General features: G+C 42.9%; 1 protein-coding gene across 5 annotated transcripts in view; it reads right to left on the bottom strand.

Moving 5' to 3' along the window:
* The window catches only part of COMMD1 (copper metabolism domain containing 1), a 69,132-nt gene that overhangs the window by 34,845 nt on the left and 15,100 nt on the right, over positions 1-19,187 (bottom strand). Inside the window, exon 2 of one of the 5 annotated variants that reach the window (XM_032984206.2) lies at positions 17,260-17,384. The exons of 3 other annotated variants lie outside the window; for them this stretch is intronic. In XM_032984206.2, coding sequence (XP_032840097.2) covers positions 17,260-17,384 — 125 coding nt within the window. The remainder of the gene's footprint in view (positions 1-17,259; positions 17,385-19,187) is intronic. One more of the 5 variants, XM_042796176.1, reaches the window with a different exon arrangement.

The following is a 19,187-nucleotide window of genomic DNA, read 5'->3' as shown; positions in this document are numbered from 1 at the left end:
AGACGTGACAAGGAATCTAAATAAGCCATCTGAGACTTAATTCCATGAGTCACAATACAATTTAGGATGGAAAAGCAAAATTTGAAGCAGCCTTTAAACAAAGTCCCCTATATAAGAAATGCTCTTCAGTATATTCAGCATGATTTTGAAGGTTTTGTTAATATGTTAAACTATTTGTTATTAAATGGCATGCATCAGAAAAAGCCTGAGACATGACCAGATTTTTCAGGAGTTTTGCTTCTCATGTGATAAAACACCATTCCTGGCTGGGGAGTGGAGGGCTCCTTCTTGATGGCCCTTTCTGAGAAAGGGCTATCAGAAGGCTGCCACCTCCCACTGCGTGATGACAGAGCCATGGCACTGAATTACTCTGCTGGAGATCTTCCTCATCTCATTAGAAGTTTCCTCTTACTTCCTCATCCTCATTAGAAGTTTCCTCTTGCTTAACCCAACAAGTTCTTAAAATTGCCCTGTCGTGCCTGGAGCGCTTAGGAAAAGCACAGGCAGGAAAGGCATGTACAAAGCACCCCAGTCATATGAAGAGAACAGCAAAGCATGGGTATATATTTTAAATATCTAATCAAGGACTGGGTTTATGACCAAAATTTTATATTCTGCACTGTCTGTATGCACTGCACAAGACAGTAAACATCCCTAATTCAATAATGTGAAGGAAGTTCACACAAAGGTTTTGCTTCAATGACTGAGCAGGTCCAGTCATTTGATACAGAGATGCCAGTTCACAGGGCAAGTGACTACCTTTAAGAGTTTCAAAACCAGAAACTCTGTAATCCATCAGTCGTCATTAGTCATTTAATCTCCAATGTCCTTACTGTTTTGCTCATGGATTATCCGTCTCTGCTTTAAAAACTGTTGACACATCAGACTCACATTATACAAAGCCATAACACATTCAGTGTGAGAACAGTTTGTATAAGATTGCAAACCTGTTGCATAAGCTTTACAGGAAACCGGATTGTACGTGGATTTCATCTTGATCAACGTGTCTAGTCTATAATCTAGTTTCAAAAAATATCACTGTAGTTCCCTCTTTGTAAAAAAAAGAACCTGAAAATGTTTGAGACGAGCCAATGAGATGATGCTTGCTATGAATAAGAATGTTTATATTGGTATGAATTAATGTTTGCATAAATGTTTGTGTGACACTTGTTTTTTACCCTTCAGAGTGAACTTTACATGAATTTTAGATGTATTTACCATCCATTAATGATGCTATCTGTGAATCCAGATTGATTTCCATTGAAAAAAAAAAAGACTGTTAAAGAAGCAGGAAAGAACCTCACAAATCAATTGCCTCTGTCAGATGACAAGTGGACTTGTGTTTAAGTAAATGGACTTGTTTTTAAGTCATGGTTTATCAATGGATCAATACAAACTGGCAATGGCAGCTAACAGCCAAATTCAAGCTTGGACGAATTTTCAGAGCTGCAAGATAGACCTTACATCTTAAAACTTGGAGAAAGGTGAAAAGATACGAATGACCCAAGATTATGGCCAAGGAATCTTTCAGCTCCTCAAATCTACAGAAGAAAAACTGCATTTGAGACTTGCCACCTTAGAAAATGAAGCCTTGGCAGCAAGCAATCCCATCCCTCCTCCCACCCAAATAAAGGAAAAAGCAAGTGGCTTTTGAAGCTTTCTGAAGTTCCCTGCGCAGGGAGAGGGCTGCTCACCAACGAGCTGGAGAAACAATAGGCAGAAATAACAACAATTGGACCAGCTCCTGTCTGCAGATCCAGACATTGTTCCAGGAGCTGCATGGAATTTTAAGTGCCTTTCACCTATATTTCACTCTTTTTTTTTTTTTTAAAGAGATGCCTATGGGTACATGCGAGCACCAGCCAAGGACTTGTGAGGAAAGCATCTGGCCTAACAAAGAGATTTCTCCTGGTTTTCAGTTTTGACAGTGCATGCTTTTGAAATTAGAGTTCTAAACAGCATGTTCTTTCCACATCCATTCAAAGGCAGAAAACCAAAATACAATCCAAACCTGAGACTACTTCTGCTATTACATCTACTGTCTTGAATAATTTGAGGCTTGAATATTCTCAGCAGAGTAAGGAAGCGTCACCGTAATGCCTTATGCTGATGTGGAAGTGCCTTGCTCTGATGCATTTTACTCTCATTTGAAGGTTTCATTAGCAACCATTACTTTTTTTAAGCCACAAAAGCTTGTTTTTCTTAAGCCCTGAAGTACCTGTCAGTATTTTTTTTCTTGGAAGAACTTATTACTTGCACATCTTGGAAAATCTAACAGGTTAAAGATTGACAAAACAGGGCATACCATATCCTAACCAACATAGCATTTGATGTGTTAACTTTCAAGAGGTTGGCAGTAAACTCACCCATGAAATATCATCTGGGAATCTCAGGTTAAGAAGTGCACATTGAGAGAGAAGCGAAACCCCTGGTTTCCTTTGGTGAGATCACTTGGGCTGCAACATACTGGCTTGGGCCCTTCCCGATCCCAACCAAGTAGTACATCCTATACATAAGAAATTAGCTTAGCATCACCAGAAAGCTGCATCATTCCTTTTTTAGAACTCTGTTTACTGATGCCTGTCAAGATGTTTGTTCCAAAAAAATTTAGGAAATGGACATCTGTGGAATCTGCTAGTCAAAAGGTTTATTACGTTTAATTGAGGGTGATGTTGCATCTGGGTTGGGGTTTATTCATTCATGCTGTTAAACACAGATGAGCTATTGTATCATTAGCAAATTACGTAAAACAATCAATATTCTGTAACATGAAAAGCGAAGTTTTTTTGGGCAATCAATGTGAAAAAAGGCACAATGCCTCTCCATAACCCTTTCAATTTTGCTCCCTGGGTGCATTTGTTTTAGCAGCTTCCCTTGCCATCTACACCCTGAATCTTCTCACAACTGCGATCCACAAAAACACTGACAGAGTAACTAAACACAGATTTCAAGTTACAAAACAAAGTTGTTCACATGTGCTGGTAAAACAGTCCCTGTTCCTGTTGGAGTGAGCTTCAAAACACCTCAGTTAATTCATACTGCAGATAAGGCTCTAAAAATAGCTTGCCCTTAAGAGAGTTTTGACCAAAACAAATTATCCAGTTTAATAAGCATCATTCCCTCCTTATCCTCCAAATGTTACGCCTGCCAAAAGACTGAGAAATAAAAATAGCAGTTTTATCTTCCTGAAAACTACCAAACCTACAAGCTCCTAACAGAGTTCCAGCTCAGGAGTGCAGCCGCCTGAGCTATATGGTGTCAGAAATTAAAGCCAGAAAATGGTTAATTAGCTCTTTGAGTAGCATATATTACAGTCAACAATGCCAAAAATTCAACCTGAACTCCTAGTCATGGATTATTGGTTGTTGACACTCTCCTCAAAGCACAGAATTACAAATATTCCCCCTGAAGCTTGTCATTGAGTATTACGATTAAGCTCCAGAACAAACACAAAACTGAAAATATTTTAAGTAACAATTACTGTGAAAAATACAGAATGAACACAGGGAAAGGCTGTGACTTTCAGTGAGGCTTTTCATGAAAACATCCATGCTTGAACAATCTGCTTTTCTCCTAAGTGTTGTTAAATGTTCTCTTCAAGTTCCATGTTTCAGAAATTCCCTCTTCCACTACCAGGATATTTACTGGTAACAAAACCTGATGGTTTATTCATACCCAACGTGACACAGAAACTTTTGTTACAGGTGGTTTTTCTATGAAGCTGGTTTCATTGTCAGACTTGGGCATCTCACCCAAAATGGATATCCCCTTGCCCAAATCCCAGAAACCAACACAAATTTGCAGATTACCAGTCTACTATGTCCATCTGCTGTACTGTTTTAAAATATCACATTTGTTGTCAAAATTTCACCTCTGAGTTACTTGACTGGCTTATTTTGGCCCAAATACTACTGCTTATATTGGTTGACACACCAATGAGAAAGAACCTTTTTGTGTGGCCGTAGTTTTAACAACCCTTATTAAATCCTGGTGTGTACACTTGCAAAGTGACTTGCTGGTGATTTCCATACTTTGCACTTTTCTTGCTTTGAAATACATGCATGCTATATGCTATACAATGCATTTCTACCTAATACATTGTCAGAAATAGAAATTATTAACAGCAGATTCATAAAGCTTCAGCTTAACAGGAATTTACAGCAGTTTATAATTTACCTCTGCAAGTGAGGGACAAGTCATCAACCTTCTCCAGAAAGACCCTGAAAACCAGCAGAATGACCAATGTCTGAAGACAGAATTACAGAGGAAGAAGAGATGCATTTAATTAAAACGATGTAAAATGGAGCATAAGTGGTTATTTGCGTATGGTTTAAGTACTTGTAGGAGTGGGAAGCCAGCTGGATAAATAGTGAACACCAAAAAGATTTGGGAGAGTTTGATTATCAGACATCCAGGGCTGTGGCAAGCAAGCCACAGGAAGCAAAAACCGTATTTAACACATGACTGAAGGGTCCCCAGATGTATTAAAAACCTCTCCTAGAAAATTAAGCTTATCACCTCAGGGATGGGTCATGGACAGCTCATGTGTCTTCTCAAAGAAGGGCAGATACTGATGCTGAGGAGCAGAGCTGTGCTGGCTGCTTAAAACCACTGGTCTATACTGGAGCAGTCTTTGTGTAATACGGCCAGTGTTTGAGAAAAACGTATCATGAGCTGAAAATAATTTGCAATCTTTAACACTTGGCGCTAACTTCGTATCAGGCCTGTGATGGAAACTTTCCAAAACAGTTATGGGATTAATTCCTGAAGCAGCCAGATAACAAAATTTCAGGTATTTTGACTTTTCCTTCTCAACAGCAGTCTTGTCCTGGGTTGAGTGAGTGGTGGAGTTTTTTGGTGGCAGGGGAGGGGGCTATCGGGGCGGCCCCTGTGAGAAGCTTCTCGAAGCTCCCCCAGCTCCACGTCAGCTCCACTTCTGTTTGGAAAATTAAGCCCATCAGCTGCGCCTCTGCGATAACGTATTTAAGAAGGGACGTGGTGACGTGCAGGGGGACTTGTGAGGAGGAGTTGCTGCAGCTGCGTGAACACCAAGGTCAGGGGAGGAACGGAGGAAGAAAGGAGGGGGGAGGTGTGCCGGAGCAGAGACCCCCCTGTATCCTGTGGGGAGACGGCAGGGCGGCCCCCCCTGCCACCCATGGAGATCTACGGTGGAGCAGACATTGATTTATGGCCTGTTGCTCCTGCTTAGTATAATCAAGGTGCTGTGCCTGAAGAAGGCCAGGGTCTCATGGGAAAAGGTAGCCCCGCTGCTGTAATTCAGCACTGGGAGGATTGCAGCATGCGGGGGAGTCCCACGCCGGAGCAGCTCGGGAAGGGCTGCAGCCATGGGGGGGAATCCAGTCGGAGGAAGTTGGTGACCCATGACGGAGCAGTGTGGGGAACGCTGCGGCCCATGGGAGGGACTCACATCAGAGAAAGTTTGTGGAGGACTGTCTGCTGTGAGAGGGGGACCACGCTGGAGCAGGGGGAAGAAGTTCCAGAAGCTCCCCCCACCAAAGATAAAGGAAGTGGCAGCACTGACTGCACCCCCCATTCCCTGCCCCTGCGCCACTGGGGGAGGAGGGAGAGATATCAGGAGCAGAGCTGAGCCCGGGAAGAAGGGAGGGGTGGGGGGAAGGTGTTCTCAAGGTGTGGCAATGCTTCTCACTGTCCTACTCTGTTACATGTTGTTAGTGTCTATAAGAAATGTATGTTCCATTTTTCTTCCCCTAACGAGTCTGCCTTTTGCTCGTGATCATAAAAGGGGGATTTTTCCCCATTCCAGTCCTATCTCGAACCCCAAGCCTGGCTCTCTGTCCCTTCTCATTGCCAGAGGGGAAGGGAGAGAGAGCTGCTGCATTGTGGTTGGCTGCCAATCAGGCCTAAACCACAACAAGTCTGAAAATCTAAACACACGCAAAACACTGGATACGGTATGAGAAAGCATAGCTCACCTCAGTTTAAAACATGCAACCTAAAAGTCTTTGAATGTTGTTACCCAGCAGCACAAGAAAATGCAAGTGGGAGACAAGCCCAGCGCAAGAGAAAAAAGCACTGCGAATGGCACAGGTTGAAATCTTGTCAAAGACATTCTCTAAATGAAGAGACAAGATCTGCTGCCAAGCTGAGTCTGAGGTAACTTCAGAAGATGGCAATACCCCGTGTCTCACCAACAAACTCGTCTCTTAAACCAAAGGACTGTGTCGGCACGTGAGTAACTTCATGAAGGAAAAGCAGTCACATAATTGCCAGTAAAAGCCTCACCACACAATTAATGTGTGTTGTCCAAAAAGCAAAGTCCAAACTAAAGATGTTTATCTGAACAGCAGGAGATACAAGCCTTCCTCCCTCATCCGTGGAGGCTGGGAAAGTGCCTGGGGCCCTGGCGTGGGGATGAGGGGCTGGGCTGGTTCATGCTCTGAGCACAGCTTCAGGACACAAAATATCCCTAAAGCTTTTTGGGCAACTTGGATATACCATGGTTGAGGAACCACATGGCACCCTGACATGGGGATATCATGGGTGGCTACCGTGACACCTGCACAAAGCTCTGGTGCAACAGTATGGTGGACAACACCTTGGAAAAAACAAGCCCTCTCCCTGGAAAAAAACATAACCTGCCGTGAAACCTTTTTCAACAATCCATCTGTAAACTGTAACAGGCATCAGCATCTTGATAGTTAAGTCGGCAAGAAGTGGCTGGAAATGGCCCATCGCAGTCCCACAGGCAAAGCACTGAAAACCCAAGTGTCTGTAACTGCTGGCCAGCTGGCCAGACACTGTTGCTCGCAAGGGTTCAGCCTGCTGCACTTTCTTTGCCAGACAAAAACGTCTTTCTTGGGAGATGTGACTTTATAATCAGGCACTATAACAAGGACTGCAATTCAGTGCCCAGGAAACAATAGAAGACCCGATCCTTCCCACATGAACAAGCTGAACAGCGATCTGAATAAAGTGTAAGGCAAGCTACGTTTTAGCCATCAGGCCCATGTTTTTCATGTAGCAAAGCCAAAATCTACTAAATTTAAACACTGAAAATAAAGGAGACACTGTTCCCGTTCTTCTTCGTGAGATGCTCTCCCCCGCTACTCTTCTTTCACCAGGCACCAAGCAAGCCAACATGAGCGAAGTTGAATTTTGTAGGAAAACATCTCTTTCTCTGCTAGAAAGAGGAGAAAGACTCCTCTGGCCCTCAACTGCACAGCCGCCACGACACCAGGGAAGAGGCCTTCGTCTCCCTCCCAGGCTCTGTGCACACATGCACACCATTATACACCTCTGCAAAAAATCACTTTGCAGAGTTCATTTATAAATGTTTTATGCCCGGCCTTGAGCTAACCTTACACAAGTGCAAACACTATGACAAATTACAGAGTGTGCACATGGGACAGAAGACAGAATATCAAATGACAGAAATAGCCCCGTCTCCTTCATTGTTTATTGTTTTTCTTTAATTTTCATTTTAAATGCACTTTAGAGATAAGCACAAGACTTTATTTTTTTTTTCCCAGGTCAGATACAATGAACTTGTCCTGAAAGAATTTAACCTTACTTTTTAGTTGTTCTCCAGAAACGCTACAAAAACAAAGCTTTCCACATGCTGGGAAGAACAGAAACAAACCCGAAGCTTTAAAAACCAGCTGCCGTGAACTGCAGCTCTCCCTGTCCTAAAGCCAAATGCTTCGCTCACCCTTGCTGGGCTGCACCATTCAGCTCCTGGTCACCACTTCAACACCTTCTTCTGGTTTTGTTGGTTAGGTGGGTTTTTTTTGGCCATGCAAATACACACAGGTATGACAACCCAGACGCGTGGATTTTTTGAAAGGAAATGTTCAATTCAAGGGGACAGCTTCTCCCTCAACAGCTGGGTAGAGGGCTGAACAGCAAAGCTGTGGCGGTGTGAGCAGGGGTGAAGACAGGCTTCCCTGACAGCAGAAACCCTAAACCATGGAGTCCCGCACTTTATATACACGCCAACCCTGTTCTCAATCCTTTCTGAAGAGGCCCCTGGTCACTGCGGCTCCTAAACCTAGAAGAGCACAAAACTCAGAGCTCAGTGATCAGAAACTCCTCAGCCTGACCTGCAGCTTCCGATTCACTGACCATCATGTGCCAGCAATCCTTTCACCACAGTTGATAACATCAAAATGTGAGACTTTGAAAAGTCTTTTTAAGTTGGTATCATTTGCACTACAGGACTTGACTAGACAGCTCCTTCCACAGAAAGCCCCCCAGCTAGAGTTTTTCCCTTAGCAATGAATTAGCTGATATGTAACTTCAAAGATACACATTCTGAATATCCAAATCTCTTAAGAAGCAAAAGTACACAACGCTTTTGTCTGGTTTACTATTAATACAAAGTAAAGTGATAATAATTAAAAAAACAAAACAAAACAAAACAAAACAAAAAAAAAAAACAATAAAACCTCACCTAATATTCCCTCTTTTTGACCAATGCATTTACCTGTATATTTTTTTAAGGAGGTTTCTGAATCCTGAGTATTAGCAGGGATGCTCTCTGTCACAAAATTCCCTTACCCAAGGAGTGCACAGAATAAACAGGCAAACGAGACTAAGTCAAGCTGGAAGTTCAAGACAGAGAGAGGTCAGCAGGCATCCCTATGGATTTATCCCTAATGGGAAAATTCCACAGACACTGCTGGCTACTTCCTGCTCAGACAGAAAGGAAATAATTTTACTATTGTAGATCATGTTTGAAAGTTGAATAAATGTTTGGTTTTTAGGATACACTCACAGCTTTCAATGAAAAGATAAAACAAACTGGGTTTAATTCTGTATTCACGGCCATGCTATCAAATCAAGTCTCTCCTGCTCTAAACACCATGCAGTGAGCAATGTGATACACCACAGCTCCCTGCAGTTTTACAATGTAGAACACTTAAGGAATTTTATTAACCCTACGACAAATGCTACTGTAACTGGTATTCACTGTGAAAATATTGTTATGTTATTAAATTTAAATTATTCCATATTTTTAAGATGGAAGGATATACATGAAGGCAGAACAGTCTCAGGCAAAGGAAAGAGAAAGGAAAACAGAATTAAAGAGGTTTAATTGTTTTTGGCGAAGCATTCATATCATTGGTTGCAAGTTTAGAAAACTACTCAGAGCCACACAGAAATATTTCTGTTGGTGACAGCTGATCAATTTGTGGATGAAGATTTTGTTTCATTTAGAGCACTAGAGGAATAAATTCCCTCTTTTTTTATAAACAGAAAAGTATTTTGCCATCATTTCTATTACAACTTCTACAAATGTGTAATCTTTATCACAAAATTGCACTCATCTTGAATTTCCATCTTGTTTTAAAAACTGTCTGAGCAGTCAAAGGGTAAAAGACAAAGTAATGCTGCTTTGCACAGGACGAAACAGGACACCCCTCCAACACCGGAGGGTAACAATCAGCAAACTCAGCTTTTATTTAAGGATGATGTTACAGGAACAGCTATTACAATGTCACTGAGATAACATGGGACAAAGAAATGCCTCACTAAAAATTCCTTTCCTAGCACACCCTTCCTTTTGACCCCCTTCTCACCACCGGCAACAAAAAGATTAAATAATGTGACCTACCAAAAAGATGGAGGAAAACGCTGCCACTCAAAGCATGAGTGCGTGTGATTTTGGAGGGAGACAAGATCAAGAAGGGGCAGGACAGGAAAAGATGACAGTTGGGTTGTCTTCACCAAGGACAGACAGTAAATATTAGTATCACAAAGAAACTTCTCTTTACTGCGTCAGTTGAACTTGGAAGACAGCTTTTTGAAATGCTAGGTGAACAACCAACAGTCTTTTACAAACATTTGCACAGATAAACCACACTGAGGAGTATTCACATCAGGTCCAGGTAGCCACAGTGCTTCAGGTAGTCTTCATCAGGCTGAATTTGCCCTCTGAATCAAGCCTGAGTCATGCCCTGGAGAAGCCAGTCCTTCCACTGACTACACAAGTAGCCTACAGAGATGAGACCCGACACACAGAGTTCAGAAGCAATTTTGGCTGCCGATGGTTAAGTAGGGAACAAACCTTTCCAACTCTCACCTCGTACTTCTTGGAGGCAGTTGCCTGAATTTTTTGTTTAGTTGTTGGTTTCTTCACTGTTTTTATTCAGACGGCCCATCAGGTCATGTTATTTTTGTATGCCCCTAGAAAAAGATCTTTTCCAAGGTTATCTCTGGCACCCTGGACACAAGCTCCATGAACCTGTTCCCACTATCAACAAACTTTAAGGAATAGCCAAAAGGTCTGTAAGTGTATCAGAATCCATAATACAGAGAAAAAACCCACATTACTTTAAGATTAATTCTGCTGCAGGTCCAGCCAAGCTGAAGAAGAACAAAGTGCTGCCATGTCTCAGAACAGTGTCAGAAATTTCACTGATGTTCGGGCGCTGTATTCTGAAAACAAATCCTCTCCTTCAGCTGCTGGTGGGAGGAGGAACAAACTAAAACCCAAGCAATTCCTTTCATTTCACTATAGTTCACCTTTTCAGACACTATCCCAAGCTCCTGGGTAGCAGGAAAACAGGCAGCCACTGTAATGAGGCTATGCTAGAGAAGATGAGTATCACACAGAAAAGCTGGAATTGAAGTCCTCACAAAAGTAAATAAACCACTGCAATATTTTCAAAATTTCTGATGTAACACCGTCTCTTTGAGCAAGTAACATTGCCAGATTTCAGTTACATCCTTAGTGAAATACAAGCCATTAGTAAAACAGATCTGTAATTCATCAACTCGAGCCTCTTCTCTCTCTCTATACCCTTTTACAAAAACCAAGGACAGCCTTAGAGACGGAGCTTCAGGTGAATGAACAAAAAACCCCAGGGCTTTGCCCTGAGAAGCCAGACCCCAGGTAGGCGTTGCATGCTCTGGCAAAGCTCTGCAGGAAGAATGACTCAGCAGGGCTGCCAGCATCTAAATACTCCTTTATGGAAGGGTATTTTGTTATGAACTCAGCATCTATCTCATAATTTTAGATTTTAAATGCTCTGTTCTTCATGTTTTATTCAGTACCCTGTATCTTCACCCACCTCAACAGAACGGGGAGCCAAACTCTACGTGTCTTTCTCCATGGGAGCTGTCTAATGCACAGCATCAGCCCCGAGAAAAGCCTGCGGACCCGCGACTCCAGTACACACAAGGGATAGAGAAACAGCAGGATCAAACATCTCCTTTCATTAATTCTTAGTAGATTTTCTCTGCTGGAAAAGTGTTTTAGCTGATGGTCTACTGTATCTTTCACATGTTTCTATATTTATTCATTTTCATATATTCCTAGCAGCTGATCTTTTCTTTTTTTCTTTTTTTTTTTTTTTTTTAATATATAAATATATATCACTCTTAACTTCTAAATCTAATTATTGCTAGTATGACTTAGATTCACTCTTCTAAGCTCCTCATAAATCCACAGTGAAATAGGGTCCTTTCTGTGAAATTTAATAGAATTATCTTCCTCAGGCCTATAGCAACAAGCCTGTGGCTTTCTTTTTGAAGGAGGAGAAGAAAAACCAACTTATTTTGACTCTCAGATCCTGAGATTAGAAACAAATAAACCTCCAAAAAAATCAGTAAAAAGCCCCTTTTATTTTAGATACTGAAAATTAGCCTTTGTGAAGCCAACATGACAAGCTATTTAGATACAACAGAACCGGATTTGCTGTGTTTCAATGTTTATGTTCTTAGAGTTCTCCCAGGAGAAAGCCATACCACAGAACAGATTTTTCTTTCCCCCCCCCCCAGCTTCCTGGTATACAATAAATTAGTTTCTAGTGCTTCTGGGCACTTGGTCCTTATGTGACCTATGGAATAGGAGAAGGGAAAGAAGGGAAAGAAGGGAAAGAAGGGAAAGAAGGGAAAGAAGGGAAAGAAGGGAAAGAAGGGAAAGAAGGGAAAGAAGGGAAAGAAGGGAAAGAAGGGAAAGAAGGGAAAGAAGGGAAAGAAGGGAAAGAAGGGAAAGAAGGGAAAGAAGGGAAAGAAGGGAAAGAAGGGAAAGAAGGGAAAGAAGGGAAAGAAGGGAAAGAAGGGAAAGAAGGGAAAGAAGGGAAAGAAGGGAAAGAAGGGAAAGAAGGGAAAGAAGGGAAAGAAGGGAAAGAAGGGAAAGAAGGGAAAGAAGGGAAAGAAGGGAAAGAAGGGAAAGAAGGGAAAGAAGGGAAAGAAGGGAAAGAAGGGATCAATGAATTATAGTATGCATATAGTTTAAGTTCTCATTAACTTGTTTTTTGACTTTACCAAGCTTAACAGCCTCTCAAAATAAATATTTAGCTTATTTTGATTGTTGATAACAAAGTACGCTTTAGATTAGGAAGAACTAGTAATCAGAGCATAGCTGGTTCAGAGACAGGATGAACCCTTCAGAATCACGACCATCACACCAGCTTGTGAGCACTGTCACCTGGAGCAAGTTTCTAGCAGAGCTGCCTTGAGTTACACAAGGCAGCCAGAGGTCTTCTCCCCCTTTCCAGAAAATCCCCCTATGCCAGTGCTGGCAATCTCTGGAGTCTTCTGTGAGCTGATTCTGTCCACTAACCTGGCCAAAAATCAACCCAGTAAAGCAGACAAATCACTTTCTGGGAGAGGAAAGGAGCAGAGAAGGGGAGAGGGGACTAAAACCTCTCTTTCAGCTGTAGCAGTCTGTTAGACATTCACGATGCATAACTTCAATCTTAACACATGTGGCAAAATTTTCCAGGATATTGTTAGCTAAATCATGGTACTAACCACTCTCCTACCTCGTAAGGAGTAGAATACTGTTGTAACTCCCAACACGATTCTGGAATCACGGGATGCTTTGCCACACAGAGAGGATGTCCTGGGTTGAGTGAGTGGTGGAGTTTTTTGGTGGCAGGGGAGGGGGCTATCGGGGCGGCCCCTGTGAGAAGCTTCTCGAAGCTCCCCCAGCTCCACGTCAGCTCCACTTCTGTTTGGAAAATTAAGCCCATCAGCTGCGCCTCTGCGATAACGTATTTAAGAAGGGATGTGGTGACGGGCAGTGGGACTGGTGAGGAGGAGTCGCTGCAGCTGCGTGAACACCAAGGTCAGTGGAGGAACGGAGGAAGAAAGGAGGGGGGAGGTGTGCCGGAGCAGAGACCCCCCTGTATCCTGTGGGGAGACGGCAGGGCGGCCCCCCCCTGCCACCCATGGAGATCTACGGTGGAGCAGACATTGATTTATGGCCTGTTGCTCCTGCTTAGTATAATCAAGGTGCTGTGCCTGAAGAAGGCCAGGGTCTCATGGGAAAAGGCAGCCCCACTGCTGTAATTCAGCGCTGGGAGGATTGCAGCACGCGGGGGAGTCCCACGCCGGAGCAGCTCGGGAAGGGCTGCAGCCGTGGGAGGGAATCCAGTCGGAGGAAGTTAGTGACCCATGACGGAGCAGTGTGGGGAACGCTGCGGCCCATGGGAGGGACTCACATCAGAGAAAGTTTGTGGAGGACTGTCTGCTGTGAGAGGGGGACCACGCTGGAGCAGGGGGAAGAAGTTCCAGAAGCTCCCCTCACCGAAGATAAAGGAAGTGGCAGCACTGCCTGGACCCCCCATTCCCTGCCCCTGTGCCACTGGGGGAGGAGGGAGAGATATCGGGAGCAGAGCTGAGCCCGGGAAGAAGGGAGGGGTGGGGGGAAGGTGTTCTCAAGGTGTGGCAATGCTTCTCACTGTCCTACTCTGTTATGTGGTGTTAGTGTCTGTAATAAATGTATGGGTTTTTTCCTTCCCCTAAAAAAAAAAAAAAAAAGGGGAAGGGAGAGAGAGCTGCTGCATTGTGGTTGGCTGCCAATCAGGCCTAAACCACGACAGAGGAAAATTATACACCCCCCAGTGCCACCAGCAACATCTAAACACAATTCTGAGTTAGTTCTGCTCTCACACCTGTGGCTGTGGGCTTGAGGTCTATATGCAATGCTTTTTCCCACGTTTTAGAGAATTCTCCTTCAGGTTTCAGAACGAGACCATTAAGAATTGCTTCCTGGATAAACTAAAGGCTGGGGAAGTTAGGACAACATTGTGTCATTTTGTATTTCTACTTTCAAAGTAGAAGTACAAAAGAGCTCCTTACCAGTGTTCATTTGAAACACATCCCTAGAAGTAGGGATCCATTTGTATTTCAGTGAACAGCACTTTTACACAGGCAGATTCCTATGTCAGAAGCTGTTCTCCTGAAGCTAAAGCAGTACAAAGGAATAAGACGATGATAAGCACAATGTACATCATTAAAAATGAGTTTTTTCTAAAGTAAATAGCCTTGACATTGCAATAGGAATTCGATAAGCCTGTTGTTTAATCATCTTGGAATCAAAGCAATTAAAAAACCTTATAAAAATTATTTGACAAGTACATGCAGGCAGTGTGGCAGTGTTTAAGATCACCATGGTACCTGACTGCAACGCTGTCGCAATGACAGTGTCAGCAAGACAGAAATCTGGAGGTGTTTCAAAGGAGACAAGCTCTGAGGATCCCTTTTAGATTCTGATTTTCTTGGGTTGAAAATAAAGGGGAGGCAAGTGCACAAAGAAAAGATATTCGTGGTATTACTGCAAGAGAAGAGACCTTGCAACTTGTGGGGGGAAGACAGTTATTTCCTTTAACACTCAGAAAACCTAGTGATGATGATGATGGCGTGCAGAATCCCTGGGGATGAAACAACTCCAGGGTCATGCAGCTTACACTAATAAGCAGTTTGATACTTTAAAAACAGTATGTACTCCCGCCCCTTAAAACATTCCCTTAATTTTGGGATTATTAGGAATGAAATGCTAGAGAAGTAAAATCTTTGAAGATACACAAATATAGTACACAATAGCATCTTTGTAAGGTTAGGATTGGGACTCACTGTTTGTAAGCATGAGGTAGGGGACTAACCCATCTCTGTTCCACATCCAGAAAGAAGTGAACTTATCTTTCCCTGCACTCCTGTGAGGAGGGAGACAAACAAAAATTGCTGTGGACAGGGAAGAGCTGCTATAGCAAATATTTAATGCAAACAGTGATTTTGATAGCTTATCATAAACTCTGCATTCCCCTCATCTCCATCCCTAACATGGAAACAACTGTCTGTATCTCACTCCTGTGCTGGAACACATAAGAATTATTACCCATGTGTGACATTTTTAATGTGACAGAAATAAAAAATAAATCAAGGGGAACATCGATAGCATTGGTACCAACATGAGTAAAGCAGATCTTTTAATTTATTTCTAGTGACTACTGGATTTCCCTTGAAATAAACTGATTTCTAGCCTTGCAGAAACCTCAGAAGAAATGTTCCCTGGGTATCTCTGGGGCCTCCTCCACCCTGGAAATTTCCCTCAGTGTTGGTAACTGATACCTTACTCCTGGCACACCTACAGACAGCAAGTTGGCAGGGGTGCAGCCTTGTGAGTTTGAACAAAAGTTTCCAGAAAAGATAAGTCCATGGATATGAATGCTTGTGAGAGGGTGAGTTATAGGAGTACCTGACACATTGCAATGACTCAAATCGGAGTGAAAATTTCAGAGGTAAGAAGGAAGAAGAGATGAAGTGAAGAGCAGGAAAAGCCGGAATAGCTTGTTATACCCAGATGTTTATGCAAATAGAAGGCTGCATACAAAACCAAATATATTCAGAATTTATCAAGGGCACAGAGATGTGCCATTAGCTATGTAAAGCCTGATTTTTTCTGCCCATGAGCACAGGGTAGCACTTACTGTGCATGAAGGCAACTTCTCTGATAATGCAACACGCCCATAATTGTAAGACACATTTTTTCCATTTAGGTTCTTACGCTATCACTTTAGTAGCCAAAAATACCCTGGAAGGACATTAAAAAGTCCTCCTGCTTATCCAGAAATATAGATTGTATACGTAAAGCACTTTGATCCAAAAAAGCCACATCTTTTCCTCAACAACTGACTCATTGCTTTCCACCTGGTTTGTCTCTAATTAGTACCAGCCAAGCCTGAAGTCTAAACACAAGCCTGAGAGATCTTTCATAAAGAACGCATCTTTATGTGTTTGTACAGAGGTGATAGAAACTATGGACAAAATGCGTCTTCATAATTTCAAGTGTAAGAGATCTGGATGTTTGTTTCCACACAAAAATTCGTGTTCCATCCACTTTGGTGACCCAACCTTTGCCTCTGTCAAAAATACCATCAAGTGTCAACAGGATGTTGGGCTTTGCATTAACAATACTTGTAGTGTGAAGTATGTTTACCACTGGGGAAAGGAAAAGAAAAAAAAAATATCTATTTCTGTATGCAACATACAGAGCTAGTCTTCTCTAAATAAATGGACCCATTTGTTCATGTATGTCGATCTTCCGTCCTCTGAATTTATTTTCAACTCAGTCCAACTCAAAAGCAAAGGCCTAAAGAGGGAGACTTTTACGCAGTCTACAGATGACAGATGAAGTAAGGTAAGGAGGGGGAAGAGATGACCCTTTGGTATGCTGATATTTAATGAGACATCTGAAGACTTCATCCAACACATGCACAATCAATTCTCTCAGTAAATCTATTAAATCCCTTGATGGCACACCTGTTTGAAGCTGATATTGCCACATGATCCACTAGTCCAAAGGGGAAAAAACATCAGAAAGAAGACCCAGTGCCCTCATGCACCCTAGAGCCACATGTCAGAGCATGAGCGTGCAGCATCATTTGTAGAGTCTGATGTACAATTTCAATTGAGAGCGGTTTGAATACCTTCACAGCAACTACAGCTCACTTAAAATGCAAATATGCTTACTTTTAAGCTGCCCCCTGCCCAGTTCCAGCACTATGGCTAATCAAGTCTCCAGGGTTGTGTTCACATGTATATCAACTAGCAAAGCTGATTCTCAGTATAATCATCATCATGAACAAAATTATACAGCTCAGCTACATAAATTTACCACATAAAGCTCATTATTTAGAACATATAAGAACATGCAGGTACCAAGTAAATCCTGTGTGTCCCATCCTTGTTTTTAAAGCTCTGCGTTGATATTGCAGTTCTCTAAGTGCACAGAACTACAGATGAGGAGTTTTACACACAGTTTCAAGTGAAGATTTCACACACTACTTACAAAAAAAAAAAAAAAAAAAAAAAACCAACAACAACAAAACAAACCTCACACAATCCCAAGAACACAACTTAATCTACTCGCAGCTTTCTAGAAAATAAACTTTGCCACACAGCAAGAAGAATATGCTGTTTCCATAACACAGCACTGGTCTCGGTACAATAATGTAGAGAGACAGCACGTGGAGACACCTTGCAAACCTGAACCTTCCCCAGAAGAGCCTCCATACTTCCATGTGGCCATGGGCAGCTTGGACCCAGGACAGTTCGCAGCCCTCTGCTGTGCTGCACAACTCCGATAAAGAAAAAAACCCTGTGTAGCTCTGCTGAAACGAAAAAAAAGAACCATGTTTGAGTGAGGAGGAAGTCAAGGGGATGCAAGGGAGAAACAGAGAGACTCCCAGACAGTGAGGAGTACGCTGCCACTGCTGAGAGGTGACCTGCATCTCAGGACCTGCTGGTGTCTGGGCCCTCTCTGGGACTCTGGGTTGGACATCTCTGCTACAGCCTCCTACTCCCAACTGACCCTTCGCAAGCAGTCCCCTATTCAGCAGCTAACCCTGGAAACAGTCCCCTGTCTTACCAGCAAACCCACCACAACTGATGCCTGGGCAATCTTCAAGCAATGGCTTATCATTTAGAAAAGCAGCAGATTACCTCAAAGCAAGTCCTGCACATCAGCTTGCCACACACTGAAGGACCTTCTACAGATGTTCCAGAGAAAATGACCTTTCTCCCCTGTCAAAGATGACAGACGCTTCCTTGGACAAACACAGCCCAGTGCTAATTGTTCTATAATGTGCTTCCTGCCCAGCCTTGCAATATACTCACTTAACCAAGGAAAAAAATAGGCAGCACCTGTTGAGGGTGTACTTCAGTCACAGCTGGGCAGGCTCTGGTTTCTAACAACACAGGTGCATTACACCTATCCTACTACATCAGTATAAATTTGATTTTTCTGCATGAATGCCTACTCCCTTAGCTAAGCCTGAGAGTCACTTTATTGATCAAAGTGCATACAATGTGACTGTATGATTACATTTCACTATGTATAAAATGCTATTGCTTCACACTTCAAAATTTGGAAAAAGGCAGAGGTTAAGAAAGGATGAGGCTGGATAATACACACACTCACATGGAGCACAAGTCTCCGGGCAAACCCCTTCAGACAAAAGGCAGCATTTGACTTAGGTTCTAAAAATGGGGGAAGAAAAGAGAAGCACTAAAAGCCATCTCCCAGATTTCGGGTGGGGAGGTGTTAATATTCTGCTCCAATATACCTCCATCTCAGATTTTCTTTGGCTGGAAGAATCCCACTAATATTTTCTCCAGTGGCTTATGAATATCATGAGTGTTCTGCCTTTAGTTGCATGCACCCATTAAGTAAACTTAATTGCCCACAGGTAAATGCTCTTGTGTGCATACAGGAGGTCTAAGGCAGAATTTTCTGCATGCATAATTTTAAGAAACCCTTTCTGGCCCCATTCTTGAAAACTACATTAAAGAACATGAGCGCGACAACTCAAAATTATCAAAATACAGAGAATGTCAGAATAACAGTTGCCAGGCAACCTTAAATAACCCTCTGTCCTTTTGCATATGTGCTGTAACACTGCCTGCCGTGTCAAGATCCAACACTATTTATTTTCCAGCCCTCCTCTGTTGCAGGCAGTGCCCAGGCAATGAATGGGGGCTGTGTAGCGAAGCAGGCTGTGGTCTGTGCGCTGCCCACACTCATTTGTGTTGCAGAAGCTGCAAGGTGTGGAGTGAAGCAGATGGGAACTGCAGGAAGAGAAAGAAGGATCTCGCAGTTAAACCACCTGAGTGATACCCTGGAGAACTGGGCTGTGCCTTTACAGGAAAGCCTGTGGAGCAGCGGGCAGGTCACACCAACATTTTTCCAGGTGGTCACTCACTGTGTGTTCCCTGTTTTCTCTGGGCTCAGCCTGAGGCACCCGGGGTCCTGTTTGTGGCACGAATGATGTCCGTCACAGCTGTGGGTGCACAATCAGAAATGTATGCTGGCTGTACCACCAAGGCTCAGCACTCTGGGATCTGGGGTTCAAGATTTTTCAAACTGGGCACCAGAAGTAGCAAGAAATCCTTGCGCTTATGTTCTCTGCCCTCAG

This window comes from Tyto alba, unplaced genomic scaffold, assembly GCF_018691265.1.
Source record: "Tyto alba isolate M040663 unplaced genomic scaffold, T.alba_DEE_v4.0 Super-Scaffold_22, whole genome shotgun sequence".
Classification (NCBI taxonomy): Eukaryota; Metazoa; Chordata; class Aves; order Strigiformes; family Tytonidae; genus Tyto; species Tyto alba.
The sequence above is the reverse complement of the archived record's forward strand: the minus strand, read 5'-3'. Positions and strand labels throughout refer to the sequence as shown.